Genomic DNA, 18431 nt, shown 5'->3' on the forward strand with positions numbered 1-18431 from the left:
AGTGCAACACGGTGGCAGGCTAAAAAGCCTAAGAGTGCGCCCTGTTGGTACGCGAAAAGGTCAAAAAGTGCACCAAAGACACAAGATAAAAAACCTGAGAGTGCGCCCCGAGGCTATGCAAAAAGGGCAAAGGGAATTAATTCCAATTTTAAGTTTTTCTTTCATTTAATTTTTTTTAAAACTTTTTTGTACCTTTTACTGTCTTTGTTAGTTCCCTTTCCCTTCCCTGCAATCATCTGATTGCCTATACTATATACTGCAATACAACTGTATTAAAGGGAATCTGTAACCTCGATTTTACGTTCTGAGCTGTGGCCACCTCCTTTCGGGGCTTATCTACAGCATTACAGAATGCTATAGATAAGCCCCTGATCCGACCTGAGAGAGAAGATAAAACAAGTACAGGTATACTCACCCGGGGGGCGGTCCGGTCCGATGGGTATCGCAGGTCCGGGTCTGGCTTTGGCGCAGGCGTACTTCTCTGCCCTGTTGAGAGCAGAGCAAATTACTGAAGTGCACAGGCCCTGGAGCGATGAAGAAGCAGGAGGACTGCATCGCATGAAGATGGAAGGCGCCGAACCCGGACCAGTGACACCCATCGGAACGGACAACCCCCTGGGTGAGTATAATAAAATCTGTTTTATCTTCTCTTTCAGGTTAGATCGGGGGCTTATCTACAGCATTACAGAATGTAGATGGCTGCAGCTCAGAACGTAAAATGACAGATTCCCTTTAAGTAAAAATCACTGTCCTCTACTAAGCCCAGCTTGTTTTCAAGTCTTGCTCAGTTTTCAGTTTTTTGCTTCCCCTCAGTATTTTTATACTCAGTACAAATAGGGTGTGGCACCCTTTTCACTGAGCTGGGCAATTTATATATAGTCCCTCCAAAGCTGGGTGCCCGGTTGGGACCTGGTTACTCTCTGCCACTGCTCACGCTAGGTAGGTTTTAACATTAGGGAGTGTAGTTACTGTCCCAATTGGGTACACCTTGTCGCGGTGGGACAGCTTTATGCTTTTTTTTTATCAAAAATAGTGTTTATTAAATACCCTATCTTAATTATTTAATGCACTTGTTTTTTTACTATGTATTTTCATTAGGGTATATCACACATTGTCTTTTTTGGTTTTGTTAAGCCTAGCTACATGTTGGGCGTCAAACGAGTATGGTTATGGCAGTCAGTCAATGAGGTATTGAACAGACTCCCAGCTACTATGGCAACCCATCGGTGCCCTATGATGGGCTCTCAGAACAGCGCACCACATGTGGCAAGGTGTAAATAACGGAACTTCCTTGGCAGCACTGTCAATCATCATGGAACAGTGCACTGAGCTATTCAGGCACGCCAAGGTTGCATCAAGCACCCAAATTGGCATATTTGATAAAGCTTCAATTTCTGCAAAACAGAGCCAGTGATTAGAACAGTAAAGATGCGATATCTACAAGGTCTATATGCCTTACAAATCTGTGAGCTTTAAAGGAACCTGTCATGTTAAAAAATGCTATTAACCTGCTGGTATTGGGTTAATCTGCACGTCAATAGCATTCTGAAGCCATGCAGTCAATGTACTGGAAGCGGGGCTGCCTGGAGAAAAAGAGCTTTATTTCTCCTGGCAGGGTCAGGCTATCATAGAGGTGCGACCGGTGCCGCTTCAGTCACCACTCTGTCCATAGTTTGCTGCAGCTGTAACCACACACCGGCACTGAATAACAGCCGTCTCTACAATGCATCAGTGCAGTAACTGTAACATTATTAGCAGAAATAAAGATATACCTAAAGTTATACCTCTAAATAAAATGCAGAAGAAAATTAAACAGTTTATAAAAAAAATAAATAAAAAGATACCCAAAGGTCTGGGCAGGGTACCACATTACCCTTTATAACTGTTTGGGATGTTAGATTTGACATTGTAGCATTCAAACTTGAAGTAAAATTGCCAAGTGGGTCATCTGAAAGAGAAAATAATGCTTGATTAGTAGAATGAAAAAAAGAAAAAAGCAGCAAGCCCAAAGCAATTGGGAACACCCAAGTGATTCAATAAAAAATATCAATGCTTTATTAGTCAAACACACATATGTGAAAAGAAAAAACACAACACAAGCAGAATAAAAACATTTAAAAACAAACAATGGAAAATGTTCCAGTCGTGCCCATGAATGAATCATAAGAACCCCCCAGGAAGAAGCTTACGCAAAACGCGCGTCGGGGCTCCGTGCAGCAACCCCAGGTTATGTATCGCTTACTCTATTAAGCCTTTATCCTGTTTACACCATTCGTTGCACTGTGCAATATTACCTGTTCTCATTTAACATGTAGCACTAGGCACTTTGGCTATTTATATTAAACAAGTTCATTGGTCCTTTGGACACTGCAGTATATACTATATATATGATATATATTCTCCATATTGTGGCATTTTGCAATTTTACTAGCCAACTTTGTTTGGAACAAAAGGACTTACTATATATATATATATATATATATATATACTGTATATTTCTTGTGTGACTTAATTCAGCTATGGCAGCTACACACTTTGGTTATTATTGTTAGCATTTTTTGCAACTTTATTCTTGTCATTGAATTTTGCACTAAGCACTTTAATATTATTTGAGAGACTGTATTACTTATAGTTGCACTTGCTATATTTACAACTGTATGCACTTTGGCACTTGTTCTATTTGCACTTTACATTTACTAGCTGAATTGAGAAGTTCAGTGCTATATATACTGTATATTTCTTTACAGGATGGCTTTAGATTTGTTCAGGGTTTTCTATGGGTTTAGCCATTTTGATGATGACACTTGTTGATTTATCCCCTTGGAATTACCCTAAGCAAAACATTTTTCATTTGTAATTTATTTTCTACATAGAGTTCAACTACTACACTAATCTTAGACTATATTGCAATACCCAGTGCTTGCAGCTTTTCTATTTGTATCTCCACCAATTTTAAATGTATTGTCTTATTTAATAAAATTTACTATGTTTTTTTTTTTAATTGCTTGGCATATGCTTCCTTTATTTTTTGGATTTTGCTGATTGGAAGTGCCATTTATCTAGGCCTATTAATTGGTTAGTGCTTAGTAGCAACGTGTGGTGACTTTAGAGCCCATTTTATCAGCTATACATGCTCTTCTCTCAAACTATAGTGTAGTGCAGGGATCCTTGTATATATACCATTTCAGCAGCACCACCAGTCAGCTGAACACTACATTCGATATCCCATTGATCCTCCATGCACACTGCATCACCTACGGTAATACAAGTAAGTACAACCTAAAAAGGCTTGATAACATTTGTGGGCACGCTAGATCCTGATACCCTGCTTTTATCTCAGTATATAGCGTGGTGATTATATATTTTTTATACACATTCAGTAATTATTGTACAGATTATGACTGCCCCCTGGACTATCATCCAGAAGATGAATTAGGATTTTAGTAAATAAAATACATATTGCACTAATATATTTCAGATGTGAATACATTTGGACACTTGAGCACAGACTGGGTTAGAGGAGCGCCTGTCAGCCCCTGCCCTAACATACACTCTATGTGACTGCAGACTTGTGAATCCTCACCCTTCAAGCTGTGAGGAGTCTCTGGTATGAGCTTCAGGAGTCTACAAATATTTGAAGGGATGTCACAGTGTAGAGGGATCATCATTACTTTCATTTGCATATGGAAATATGAGAAGTAATGGAATAAAACTGAAAGGGAGATGCAGATTAGACATTAGAAAAGTTTTAGACAATCAGGGCAATCAATGAGTGGAACAGGCTGCCATGAGAGGTGGTGAGTTCTCCTTCAATGGAAGTCTTCAAACAGAAGCTGAGCAGACATCTGTCTGAGATGGTTTAGTGAATCCTGCATTGAGCAGGAGGTCCCTTCTAACTCTAACATTCTATGATTCTATATTGTTATTGGGCATTACCATGATTCTTTTATTTTTAAGGCATCATGTCAGTAAGTGCAGCGGATGGTAGGAGAGATGACTTCTGGGCATGACATGACATCTCATTATGGCAGACAAAGGGATGGTAATGATTTCAATCAGAGAAGATGTCATCTATAAGTTACCTGGATGTAAATGTTTATTTGTAATAGAGCTTGTATCTCATCAGCGCTGTGGTTTCTGTGTGGTTCACTGTCTGATGATGGCTGGTAAGAACAACTCCCAGTATCGCCTTACAATTGTTAAGGACATACTGGGAGTTGTAGGTTCATGCGATACAATTGCTTATGGGGATGACTTGACATTGTAATGAATCTCTATACTACTCTTGGTGATTTATTCATAATTTACTCCTTTACTGACGGTTGTTCTGGTGCTGCAATCATGGCAGCACGGTGGCTCAGTGGTTAGCACTGCAGCCTTGCAGCGCTGGAGTCCTGGGTTCAAATCCCACCCATGACAACATCTGCAAGGAGTTTGTATGTTCTCCCCGTGTTTGCGTGGGTTTCCTCCGGGTACTCTGGTTTCCTCCCACATTCCAAAAGACATACAGTTAGGGAATTTAGATTGTGATCCCCATCGGGGACAGTGATGATAATGTGTGCAAACAGTAAAGCGCTGCGGAATATGTTAGCGCTATATAAAGATTATTTATTTATTCATGCACTGACGATGGTTCTGGCACTACTCTCATGTACTGACTGTGGTTCTGGAGCTACATTCATATACTAACAGTGGTTCTTGTGCTACATACATGTATTGCTGTTGGTTCTTTGGATTGGTTCGCAAGGGCAATGCGACCCTTGAACCACAACTGTTGTGCACCCCTCATCTATAGCTTTGATCTTCATAACCAGAGTTCTCAAATACTTTCTTCCCATCTCTACCATGGCCAAACACATGTACATTTTAATATATTATACATCCAAAATCCTACTCTCCTCCAATACCTGCCATTGTGAAAATGTAGAGCTGGAGCGAGATCCCTTCTGACATTAGATTATCTGTTCATGCCAAAATTGACTGGTTTGAATGCTTTTCATGGAGTATATAACCAGTTCTACTGCCTGGCATGTACGATAAAAGCCACGAGCCTGAGGTGGACTGAAAGATGTACATCATTGAATTCTTAGAACCAATTTTGGTTGTCGTATATATTTGCATTTAGGGATATGTGAAAATTGCACATGCAATTACTGTGCACACAAATACAAATGAGAGAAGATCAGGACAGTTCACTCCTAAATGTATTCCCTTAATGCCTTTTTCATCATGGTATCGGGGGCATCGTAGAGTACATCCAGCATCTGTGTTACTGGGCCTCCTGATGAACCGTTACACTGGGGAAACGCGTCAAGGCGATATTCTATAATAAGTAACCACCATGTGGTGTATATAATTTTTTTCAGCAATCGGAGTCTATGTTTTCAAAATAAGGTTATCTTCTATCAGCACCGTTCTTTGGTGCATTTGTTTATTGCTGCATGGGGCTATCCTGGCCATCCATTGTGGCTATGTACATTCAGTACTCTTTTTTGATTATATCCCTTTGAATTCATGTAAAGTGGTCTTTTGTTGGTTAGCATACACTGTTTAGTTTTTTCAGGCTTGACAGCCTATGCTGCCTCTTATATTTGGGATTATCTGCCTATTATAAGGTTTAGTCTGCAATAATCTTTCCTTCATTTTCCCTTACTTCATCCCCTTCTCTATTGAAAATTGTTTTCCCACCTTTTCATCTAGGGTGAGATAGGGGAGATAGGGATAGACGACGTTGAGTGGGGGCGCCAAACAATCGTTTCTTTTAGGGTGCCAACCTCCACAGTTAGGAATGTTTGCAGATAGGTTATTGTAGTCCTTATATAGGGCTTTTTGTGATTTTTTTGTATACGGTATATTTTTGTGGACTTTTAATCCATGTTTTTTCACGGGAACAGGGTGTTTTTAATTTTAATTATCAATAAAGTGTTTTAAGGGAATACATGTACACAAATTAATATGATTATATTCCTTTGGTGATTTAATGAGTCTGTTACAGTTCACTCCTAAACACATCGATTCCCTTTATGTGCAGATACATCTATATAGTTTTTCTTCTTATAAATCAAACAGAATGAACTTGTTGTAAGATGAATTACATAGTCAATTAAAAATGGTTTGCATGTATCAGATTGTGACATAAAATGAAGTGAGAGATTGAATTGCAAATTACCCCGTAGTGCACATTGCAAGCCTGACCTTTGTGCTATTGTCTTAACAAGCAGAAAAGATCTTTTCAGGCCTGCAGTTACATTCTTTCCCAGGGACCAGAATAAACTCTCTGGCTGGCTAACAGCTAGGGACAGATACCATGCAATGATTAAATGTTTGGGTTTATTTTTATTAATTTACACTACAACTTTGCAATATTTCTGTAAGTACTTTTCAGCATTTTTTTTGATTGCCTTTACTCAAATACTGATGAAGCAAACCTTGACTAGCATAAGCACAAGCTTCTTTTCTCAGTAAGGGTTGGCAGTGCACTCATTTTGCTGGACAAAGTTTCTGAACGCTACAGACACCAATGTCTTTTAATCAGGATCCAACACCATGAGACGAGGCAAACAACCCAAGACATCAGACTACAGCAGAACAATTCTTATTTAATATTTTGTGTGATGTGTACATATATTGGCCATATCTTGTTTTCAAATGTTTCTTATTTAAACTACAAACAAAAATAATATCAGCTAAGCACATTCTCAGACATTGAGGACGGATTGTGAATCTTTTACTCTGATTTTGTAGCAGCACACAATTGTAACCAAAGTTGAATGTGGTTTTGTAAAGCACCAGTCACTGCTGCTAGACTTCTCTGTTGAATCCGCACCAAAAAGCTGCGACAAACCCACCATATGATAATATGGGTTATGTTTGCTCACAATTCACCAATAATGTGCATACTCATACAGAAGTATTATGCTTGTGTTATCGTTCTATAAAACCACTACTGGAATACTGTCTGTATGGTGTTTTCTGTTTGTTTTTATTTTACATCTGGAATAAGTGCCCCATCTAAGGCTTCTGTACAACTATGTGCTGCCCCATCTAAGGCTTCTGTACAACTATGTGCTGCCCCATCTAAGGCTACAGTATAACTATGTGTGTCCTATCTAAGGCTACCGTACAACTTCTTATGGTCTTCTTATAATCAGATTGGTATACAAAAATGTTTTAATCAAAGGTCCTAAGGCTCATTAACCCCCCCCCCCACACACACACACACACACACTATCCATTAATTTACCTTTTGTGTCCAATTCTGGCAGCCTTTCCTTCTGTGTGATTCTTTTTTTCCCTCCCCTCTCCTATAATATCCAATTTGGAATTAGTTTATACTAGTGGTGATAATTTGGACATGACTAGTATATTGATATAATCGTGTAAACACTTTTTTCTGTTATTATAAGATTTTTTTTTAATAAAAAATTTATTGTTACAAAAAAAAAAAAGACTAACTTACTGCTCCATCTAAAGCTACGGTATAACAATGTGCTGCCCCATCTAAGGCTACTATACCACCATGTGCTGCTCCATCTAAGGCTACGGTATAACTATGTGTGTCCCATCTAAGGCTAATGTAGAATTACAGTGAAGGAAATAATTATTTGATCCCTTGCTGATTTTGTAAGTTTGCCCACTGACAAACACATGAACAGTCTATAATTTTAAGGGTAGGTTAATTTTAACATCGAGAGATGGAATATCAAAAATAAAATCCAGAAAATCACATTGTATAAATTATATAAATTTATTTGCATTTTGCAGTGAGAAATTATTTGCTCCTTTTGGCAAACAAGGCTTAATACTTGGTGGCAAAACCCTTGTTGGCAAGCACAGCTGTCAGATGTTTTTTGTAGTTAATAATAATCTTTATTTTTATATAGCGCTAACATATTCCGCAGCGCTTTACAGTTTGCACACATTATCATCACTGTCCCCGATGAGGCTCACAATCTAAATTCCCTATCAGTATGTCTTTAGGGTGTGGGAGGAAGCCAGAGCACCCGGAGGAAACCCACGCAAACACGGGGAGAACATACAAACTCCTTGCAGATGTTGTCCTTGGTGGGATTCGAACCCAAGACCCCAGCGCTGCAAGGCTGCAGCGCTAACCACTGAGCCACCGTGCTGCCCCATAGTTAATGATGAGGTTTGCGCACATGTCAGGAATTATTTTGGTCCACTCCTCTTTGCAGATCATCTCAAAATCATTAAGATTTTGAGGCTGTCGCGTGGAAACTCGGAGCTTTAACTACCTCCATACGTTTTCTAAGGGATTAAGGTCTGGAGACTGGCTAGGCCACTCCATGACCTTAATATGCTTCCTTTTGACCCACTCATTTGTTCCCTGTGTATGTTTTGGGTCATTTTCTTGCTGGAAGACCCAGTCATGACCAATTTTTAATGTCCTGGCGGAGGGATGAGGTTGCCACTCAGGATTTTACGGTACATGGCTCCATCCATTCTCCCATTGATGCAGTGAAGTAGTCCTGTGCCCTTAGCAGAGAAACACCCCCAAAACATAATGTTTCCACCTACATGCTTGACAGTGGGGACAGTGTTCTATGGGTCATAGGCAGCATTTCTCTTCCTCCAATCACGGCGAGTTGAGTTAATGCAAAAGACCCCAGTCACTCACAGAATCATCCAGGTGTTCATTGGCACACTTCAGACGGGCCTGCACATGTGCCTTCTTGAGCAGGGGGACCTTGCGGGCACTGCAGGATTGTTAACCTTTACGGTGTAATGTGTTACCAATGATTTTCTTGGTGATTGTGGTCCCAGCTGCCTTGAGATCATTAACAAGTTCCCCCCATTGTGGTTTTAGGCTGATCTCTCACCTTCCTCAAGATCAAGAATAGCCCACAAGGTGAGATTTTGCATGGTTCCCCAAAAAAGCAATTTTCTATTTCTTCCATTTTCCTACTACTGCACCAACAGTTGTCTCCTTCTCACCCAGCATCTTACAGTTTTGTAGCGCATTCCAGCCTTCTGCAGGTATGATCTTGTCCCAGACATCCTTAAAAAGCTCTTTGGTCTTGCCCATGTTGTAGTGGTTAGAGTCTGACTATGTAAGACAGCTGTCTTTAATGCAGGTAACGGGCTGATTAGGAGCGTCTAACCGTTCTGTATGAGCCAAAACTCTTAATGAATGGTAGGGGATCAAATACTTATTTCTCACTTCAAAATGCAAATAAATTTATATAATTTATACAATGTGATTTTTCTGGATTTTATTTTTGATATTCTACCTCTCAATGTTAAAATTAACCTACCCATAAAATTATAGACTGTTCATGTCTTTGTCAGGGTCAGTGGGCAAACTTACAAAATCAGAATCAGCAAGGGATCAAATACTTATTTTTCCCACTGTAAGCAGCTGGTAAAGGGGTATAATATAATCAGCACGGGATCAAATAACTATTTCCTTCACTGTACAGTATGGTACAAGAATTTTCAAAACGAACATAATTATCATAAGTGGCCAGGAACCAGTTAAAAAACAATAGTAGTTCCCCCACCCACAGTAAGGACTAACCAGTAATAGTGGAGTACTCCCAACAGCATGCAAAAATAGAAAGAAATTGGAGTAACCATAAACCACAAGACAGAATTGTAGAATAAAAACAAATCTTTATTATCTCACATTAAAAAAGTATCAAACATTTATAAATATGTATGAGGTGAAAAAGGAAGAATAATATTAATGCACAAAAGCGCACCAAAGTGTATTATATTAGGATGCCAAGACTATATCTCTATATAGAACACAAAGGTGCTGCATGCAGACAGTGCCAATATCTTGCAACAAAGTGCATGCAGCACCTTTGTGTTCTATATAGAGATATAGACTTGGCATACTAATATAATACACTTTGGTGCGCTTTTGTGCATTAATATTATTCATGTAGGCGGTGATTTTTTGCTATTTGTCCTACCTATCACTTGCAGGGGTGATTTCTCGCTCTGCATCTGGAATGCTTCTTCCTATTTCACCTCATACATATTTATAAATGTTTGATACTTTTTTAATGTGAGATAATAAAGATTTGTTTTTATTCTACAATTCTGTCTTGTGGTTTATGGTTACTCCAATTTCTTACTGTACAGTATGTGCTGCCCCAACTAAGGCTACCATAGAACTATCTGCTGCCCCATCTAAGGCTAAAGTAGAACTATGTGCTGCCCCATCTAAGGCTACCATAGAACTATGTGTGCCCTATCTAAGGCGACCAGAGAACTATGTGTGCCCCAAACTAAGGCTAACGTAGAACTATGTGCTGACCCCATTTAAGGCTTTGGTATAACCATGTGCTGACCCATCTAAGGCTACAGCATAACTATGTGTGCCCCATCTATGTCTACCGGAGAACTATGTGTTGACCCATCTAAGTCTACGGTATAACTATGTGTGCCACATCTAAGGCTAGCGTAGAACTATGTGCTACCCCAACTAAGGCTACCATAGAACTATGTGCTGCCCCATCAAAGGCTACCGTAGAACTATCTGCTGCCCCATCTAAGACTAGCGTAGAACTATGTGCTGCCCCTTCTAAGGCTACCGGAGAACTATGTGCTGTCCCCATTTAAGGCTTTGGTATAACCATGTGCTGACCCATCTAAGGCTACAGTATAACTATGTGTTCCCCATATAGTCTACTGGAGAACTATGTATTGACCCATCTAAGGCTACTGTATAACTATGTGTGCCCCATCCAAGGCTACCGTACAACTATGTGCTGCTCGATCTTAGGCTACCGTAGAACTATGTGCTACCCCAACTAAGGCTACCATAGAACTATGTACTTCCCCATCTAAGGCTAATGTAGAACTATGTGCTGCCCCATCTAAGGCTACCGAAGAACTATGTGCTGTTTCATCTAAGGCTATGGTATAAATATGTGTGCTTCATCAAAGGCTACATAGTAACATAGCTATTAAGGTTGAAGGAAGACTTTAAGTCCATCTAGTTCAACCCATATCCTATCCTAACTTGCCCTAACATGTTGATCCAGAGGAAGGCAAAAAAAACCCATGTGGCAAACAGTAAGCTTCACATTGGGGAAAAAAAATTCCTTCCCGACTCCACATACAGCAATCAGACTAGCTCCCTGGATCAACGCAATATTAAGGAAACTAGTGTATATACCCTGTAATATTATACTTTTCAAGAAAGGCATCCAGTCCCTTCTTAAATTTTATTAGGGAATCACTCATTACAACATCATATGGCAGAGAGTTCCATAGTCTCACTGCTCTTACAGTAAAGAATCCGCGTCTGTGAGTATGCTTAAACCTTCTTTCCTCCAGACGTAGAGGATGCCCCCTTGTCCCCGTCACAGGTCTAAGAGTAAAAAGATCATTAGAGTGGTCTTTGTATTGTCCCCGCATATATTTATACATTGTAATAAGATCACCCCTAAGCCTTCGATTTTCCAAACTAAATAACCCCAAGTGTAATAACCTGTCTTGGTATTGCAGACCCCCCCTAGTTCCCTAATAACCTTGGTCGCTCTTCTCTGCACCCGCTCCAGTTCAGCTATGTCTTTCTTATACACCGGAGATCAGAACTGTACACAGTATTCTAAGTGTGGTCGCACTAGTGACTTATATAGAGGTAAAATTATGTTCTCCTCATGAGCATCTATGCCTCTTTTAATGCATCCCATTATTTTATTTGCCTTTGCAGCAGCTGCCTGACACTGGCCACTAAATGTGAGTTTGTCGTCCACCCATACACCCAGGTCTTTTTCAATGACAGTTTTGCCCAGTGTTTTACAATTAAGCACATAATCATACATCTTGTTCGTTCTACCCAAGTGCATGACCTTACATTTATCCCAATTAAAGCTCATTTGCCATTTATCAGCCCAAGCTTCTAGTTTACATAAATCCTCCTGTAATATAAAATTGTCCTCCTCTGTATTGATTACCCTGCAGAGTTTAGTGTCATCTTCAAATATTGAAATTCTACTCTCTATGCCCCCTACAAGGTCATTAATAAATATGTTAAAAAGCGGGCCCAAAACTGACCCCTGTGGTACCCCACTACTAACTGTGACCCAGTCCGAGTGTGCTCTATTAATAACCACCCTTTGTTTCCTATCCCTGAGCCAGCTCTTAACCCACCTACACAAATTTTCCCCTATCCCCATTGTTCTCATTTTATGTATCAACCTTTTGTGTGGCACCGTATCAAAAGCTTTTGAAAAGTCCATGTACACCACGTCTACTGCATTCCCTTGGTCCAGTCCAGAACTTACCTCTTCATAAAAGCTTATCAGATTAGTCTGACAGGAACGGTCCCTCGTAAACCCTTGTTGATATTGGGTCATGAGGTTATTCTTCTCCAGATACTCCAGTATAGTATCTCTTAGAAAACTCTCCAGGATTTTACCCACAGTTGAGGTTAAACTTACTGGCCTATAATTTCCAAGTTCAGTTTTTGTCCCCTTTTTGAATATTGGCACCACATTTGCTATACGCCGGTCTTGTGGTACAGACCCTGTTATTATGGAATCTTTAAAGATTAAAAATAATGGTCTATCTATGACTGTGCTTAATTCCTGCAGTACTCAGGGGTGTATCCCATCCGGGCCCGGGGATTTGTCAATTTTAGTGATTTGTAAAAGACGCCGCCGTACTTCCTGCTGGGTTAAGCAGGTGACATTTAATGGAGAATTTTTATCCCTGATCATGTTATCCGTCATGGGATTTTATTGTGTAAATACTATTGAAAAAAAGTCATTTAGCATATTGGCTTTTTCCTCATCCTCATCCACCATTTCACCCAGACTATTTTTAAGGGGGCCAACACTATCATTTTTTTAGCTTCTTACTATTTATGTAGTTAAAGAATATTTTGGGATTATTTTTACTTTCTCTGGCAATGAGTCTCTCTGTCTCAATCTTTGCTGTCTTTACTTGCTTTTTACAGAATTTATTTAATTTTCTGTATTTAGTTAATGCCTCATCACTACCTTCTTGCTTTAATTCTCTAAATGCTTTATTTTTATCTCTTATTGCACCCCTTACAGTTCTATTTAGCCATAGTGGTTTCCTCCTATTTCTAGCATGTTTATTCCCATACGGTATATATTCTGCACAGGTCCTATTCAGGATGCTAATAAACGTCTCCCATTTTCTTTGTGTATTTTTATGTCTCAGGATATCGTCCCAGTTAATTGCAACAAGATCATCTCTCATCCGTTGGAAATTTGCCTTCCTGAAGTTTAGTGTCCTTGTAACCCCTCTACTACACATCTTATTAAAGGATACATGAAAACTTATTATTTTGTGATCACTATTACCCAAGTGACCCTCAACCCTTACATTTGACATGCGGTCTAGCCTGTTGGTTAATATTAGGTCTAGCAGTGCCCCCCCTCTTGTTGGGTCCTGAACCAGTTGGTAATTGTCTCTCATAGTTGTCAAAAACCTATTACCTTTGCTGGAACTGCAGGTTTCGGTTCCCCAATGTATTTCAGGGTAGTTGAAGTCCCCCATAATAATGACTTCTCCTTGAGTCGCAGCTTCATCTATTTGCTTGATGAGGCCATTCTCTGTTGCTTCCATTATTTTTGGAGACTTATAACAAACCCCTATCAGTAATTTATTATTTTTCCCCCCTCCCCTTATCTCTACCCACAGGGACTCTACATTTTCATTAGATTCATATATATTATCATGAAGGATGGGTTTTAAGGATGATTTTACATATAAACACACGCCTCCCCCCTCGCTTATTTGTTCGGTCATTTCTGAACAGACTATAGCTCTGTAAATTAACCGCCCAGTCATGGCTCTTTTCCAGCCATGTCTCAGATATCCCCACCATGTCATAATTATGTTCCAACAACATTAACTCCAATTCCTCTATCTCGTTGGTGAGGCTTCTGGCATTAGTATACATGCACTTTATGTATCTCTCTGTACCTCTATTCTTTCTTAAATTATTAACTGTTCTAATCCCACCCCCCATGCCACCCCACCCCCCATTTCATTATTTGTGCCCAGGTCTCTATCTGCACTGTCTTCCCCTCCTATAAAAGGAATACCCTCCCCCCGTCCCTAGTTTAAACACTCCTCCAACCTTCTAGCCATTTTCTCCCCCAGCACTACGGTATAACTATGTGCTGCCCATCTAATGCTACCATAGAACTATGTGCTGCCTCATTTAAGGCTACCGTAGAACTATGTGTTGCATCGTCTAAGGCTATTGTAGAACAAAGCACAGTTTAAGAAATTGAAGAGTGTCACTCACTATTCCATAAACACACTTTTATTCTAAATATTCAAAACTTGTGTGAAGCAGTGATTAATGTTACATGTAGGGGTCACTGTATGTTCCCCCAAGGATGCGCACAGAGGCATGTTGAGGCCATAAGAGTGCATTGCAGACACAGGCGTAGCTGTGGTTGCAATGCAGACTAAAGTGAGTATAAGTCTTAAACATGCTGGTTGTCCAAAGCAGATTTAGGGAAGAACTTTTCTGGGCTTTTGTGTATTGAAACAGACTACAGATGGTAGCGATGCAGTCCGTTTCATTTCTGGACAGATTTTCCATGTGGCTGAAGGCCACACATGCTAGTTAAAAGCCCTTCAGTAAAGGGTTTGGGTGTGTCAGGTTGTCCAAGGCAGATTTAGGGAAAACCTGCGTTGGGCTTTTGTGTATTGAAACGAACTACAGATAGTAGTGTTGCAGTCCGTTTCATTCCTGGACAGATTTTCCATGTGGCTGAAGGCCACAGATGCTAGTTAAAAGCCCTGCAGTAAAGGGTTTGGGTGTGTCAGGTTTAGAGTCATAGAGTCATAGAATCATAGAATCATAGAATCGTAGAGTTGGAAGGGACCTCCTGGGCCATCTGGTCCAACCCCCTGCTCAAAGCAGGATTCGCTAAATCATCCCAGTCAGATGTCTGTCCAGCCTCTGTTTGAAGACTTCCATTGAAGGAGAACTCACCACTTCTCGTGGCAGCCTGTTCCACTCATTGATCACTCTAACTGTCAAAAAGTTTTTTCTAATATCTAATCTGTGTCTCCTCCCATTCAGTTTCATCCCATTGCTTCTAGTCTTTCCTTGTGCAAATGAGAATAAAGTTGATCCTTCTACAATGTGACAGCCCTTTAGATATTTGTAGACAGCTATTAAGTCTCCTCTCAGTCTTCTCTTTTGCAAACTAAACATTCCCAAATCCTGCAACCTTTCCTCATAAGTCAGGGTTTGCAGAGTCTGTGACAATCTGTTGTTGGCAGGAGTACAGAGCAGAAGGCTCTGCAAAGCTCCACCTGTGTAAGGCGACACAAGCCAGTTGAGACAAACAGCCAAGGCAGCTGAACAGCCTGGCACCAGCAGTGCACATAGTGGTGCAGTCACCCCTGGCAACAGGTCAGAGGAGGACTGGCGTGTTTAGTGACTGTAAACTGGAGGATATGGTTCCCGGCTGCGATCCAAAGGATATCGTGTACTGTGTAATGCTGTGAGTAGAACATTAACATGGTGGTGCAGTCGCCCACGGCAACAGGTCTCAAGAGGAGGACTGGGGGTTTAGTGACTGTAATCCAGAGGATATGTGCCTGGCTGCAAACCGTAAGTGGTCTGTCTTGTTCTGGACTGCGATCCGGAGGTGGACTGTCCTGTTTCAAGGCTTCAAACCGGAGGATATCGTGTGCTGTGTTTTGCTGAGTTGAACATTAAAGAGACGTTTTGCTTTGAACTTTGCTGGGTCACTGCTTCGTCACTGCATAGAGTGCTACCGCTGCATTACACTTGGTAAAAACATGGATGCAGGAGGAAACGGGCAGTGTGGTGGACGATGTCCATTATGCATATCAGAATGCTTCAATGGGTCCACATAAGGATTTTTTGGTGCATGCCATGTTCCAAAATTGTTGTGACATCAATTGGGAACCTAAAGTTCTATTTTTAAAAGGAAGATATTTACGTAAAAAGCTACTGGCAGGGGCACCATCCACATACTTTCTGTGGACTTGTATTGTATATTTTGGATTTTTAGGTCCTACGTAGACTTATGTGTCTCCACAGTAACAGACAACAAACACAATGTAGTCTGTTGTGAGTTCATTTTCCCCTTCACTACTGAGGCCCAAGGAACTCCCTCTTCTGGTGAAGAAAGGTAGTGAGCCTGATTGTCAAACACCTGGGGCTGATGATGATGACTGGCTGAGTGGAGTTAATGACTGGATATAAGGCTGCCGACGCCCTTCTGGCCTGCGGGTGATTTCTCTGTGGACTTCTAGGAAACCAGTCTGATTCCTGCTCATCTAAAGCTAAGATTTCTGCTTTGCCTTTTTGCATTAGTGTTTTGTTTTCCTTGCTTTTCTGGATTCTGCCATTCCCTGCTGGGGTGAGCTGAATCTCCTTTTGCCTGTTGCTCTGTCTTCAGAATATTCCTGAGTACTGACATAGCCTTTTTGAAGCCTAGCGTCTTCAGGGCCTTTTTTACTGTCAGTTTGTTGGCTCTTATTTTCATAGGGTTTTTCACGAATTGCAGACAGCAGCCTTCCTGTCCTTTCCTATCTAAGCTAGCTTGGGCCCCATCTTTGCTCAGTCTATCTTTCTGTCTGTGTTTTGTTCTTTCTTCTTGCTTCACCGTCATTATATGTTGGGGGCTGCCTTTTGCTTTGGGGTCTGCTCTGGGGCAGTTTAGATTTCCCTTTCTGTCTTTAGGCTAGGTAGTCCTCCGGCTGTGATCGAGGGGCCTAGGGCATCGTAGGAGCCCCCCACGGCTACTGCTAGTTGTGTGCTGATAGGTTCAGGGGTCTGCAATCCGGTAGCTGCCAACTTCTCTGGTTTTCTGGACTTAGCTAGCGTTTCTATTTTTGCCTCCTACGGTGACTCAATCATAACAGTAGTCTTTTCCAGCATTTTTACTGTCTTTCATCCGTCATTTACCTCTTCGAAGTCTAACCACCCAAACTTGCATGAAAAAGTGGCCTTTTCTCTGATCTGTCATAGCAGATTTCCCCTTCTAACTATTGATGGGGCATTACCATGTATGTGAATCATCTTTTAAAATATGTCCTTTGTTGCTGGCAGAGCTAAAAGTCAGAAAATTATGTTAGATCCCTGCTGCTCTGGTCTAGTCATCTGGGCGGGGCCACAGAATTGAACAGTCTAGGTTGTGCCTGGGCTGGAATTATACCCACTCTCACCTGATGTCACGCTCACTTTACTACCATGTTTTTATAGCCTTTGCAGTTTTAAAAAAAATACAGCTTAAGTACACTGACTTCTTTGGACTACTGAAGATTTTGTAAGTCCATTTACAAGCAGTGTGTGTGTGTGTGTGTGTGTGTGTGTGTGTGTGTGAGTGTGTGTAGCCCAGAGCCTTTTAAGGGGTAGTCCACTTTATACATGTCCCCTTCATGAATGGCAGTTCAAAAAGGGGCATGTGACCAGACATGTCTATGGCCTCCTCCACTTGAAATATTTTTTCTTACAGTATGTGTAGTATTTCTTTTAACTGGAGGGGGCTGATGAACTAGTCTAGTCACACATTCCTCCATCTGCGCTTTTGAAAACTTGCAGCAGTTATTGGTAAATGCCACTAAATCATGTCCCCTACACACTTGATTAAATTAACATTAAAGAGGCCAACTTCTTTGAAGGACACCCTATGGCAAATAGAAGCCAGCCAGGTCATCGCATTATTGCCATGGGTTGGCCTGTTCGTACTGTCAGTGATCTACTCTTAATACTGCTAAACAATGAATATGGTTATGGGGGGGGGTTACATCTAGAATTTGTTTTTAACTCAAAAACAATATTATCTATAGACTTTTTTAATGAAGTCTGTAGTGTCTGTCAGTAGGGATTTTTTTTTCTTCTTCCTCTGTACAATAAAAAAAAAAATATATAAAAAATTATTCAGTTCTATTTTTGGTGCGGCATAAAATCCTGAGCTATTGTACAAGCAGCAATGTCACCTTAACTGCACTGTATTAACTTCAAATAAAGAATGGTTATCCAAACTTGTAAAGGGGCGATGACATAGATTTATGGAGGGTTTTACTGTGCGTTCTAATAAACCAACCCAATTAAATTCTACGAGGCCATGTTAAGCCCCAGTGGTTATGATTAAAAGATCCTGTTGTCAGATTGGTTAAAGTAATGAAACTTTTCATCAGCTTTTAATTTGCTTTATCTAAACAAGTAACGTTAGTACTGTAAATTAGCTGAATCATTTATAAATCTCCGAGTTTCAAGAAACAATCAAAAACAGTAAAGATTAACTATGGGGAAAAATATACTGACTTGCTTTAGGGATGGACAAAATAAACACATTTAAAAATAAAATATCAGAATTTTTTTTTTTGTTGTTCACATGATTGTTCAGATCAAGCACAGGCGCTCGGCGCACCCTTGGTGTTGCTTAAGGCTACGTTGCCATGATAAGCTTTTGGGGAAT

General features: G+C 40.4%; 1 protein-coding gene across 1 annotated transcript in view; it reads right to left on the bottom strand.

Moving 5' to 3' along the window:
• The window catches only part of TLL2 (tolloid like 2), a 337545-nt gene that overhangs the window by 128182 nt on the left and 190932 nt on the right, over positions 1-18431 (bottom strand). The window contains exon 3 of the mRNA XM_073585855.1: positions 1874-1948. Within this exon, the coding sequence (XP_073441956.1) occupies positions 1874-1948 (75 nt within the window). The remainder of the gene's footprint in view (positions 1-1873; positions 1949-18431) is intronic.

This window comes from Dendrobates tinctorius, unplaced genomic scaffold (genome assembly GCF_039654945.1).
Source record: "Dendrobates tinctorius isolate UK_male_01 unplaced genomic scaffold, ASM3965494v1 ptg000089l, whole genome shotgun sequence".
Classification (NCBI taxonomy): domain Eukaryota; kingdom Metazoa; phylum Chordata; class Amphibia; order Anura; family Dendrobatidae; genus Dendrobates; species Dendrobates tinctorius.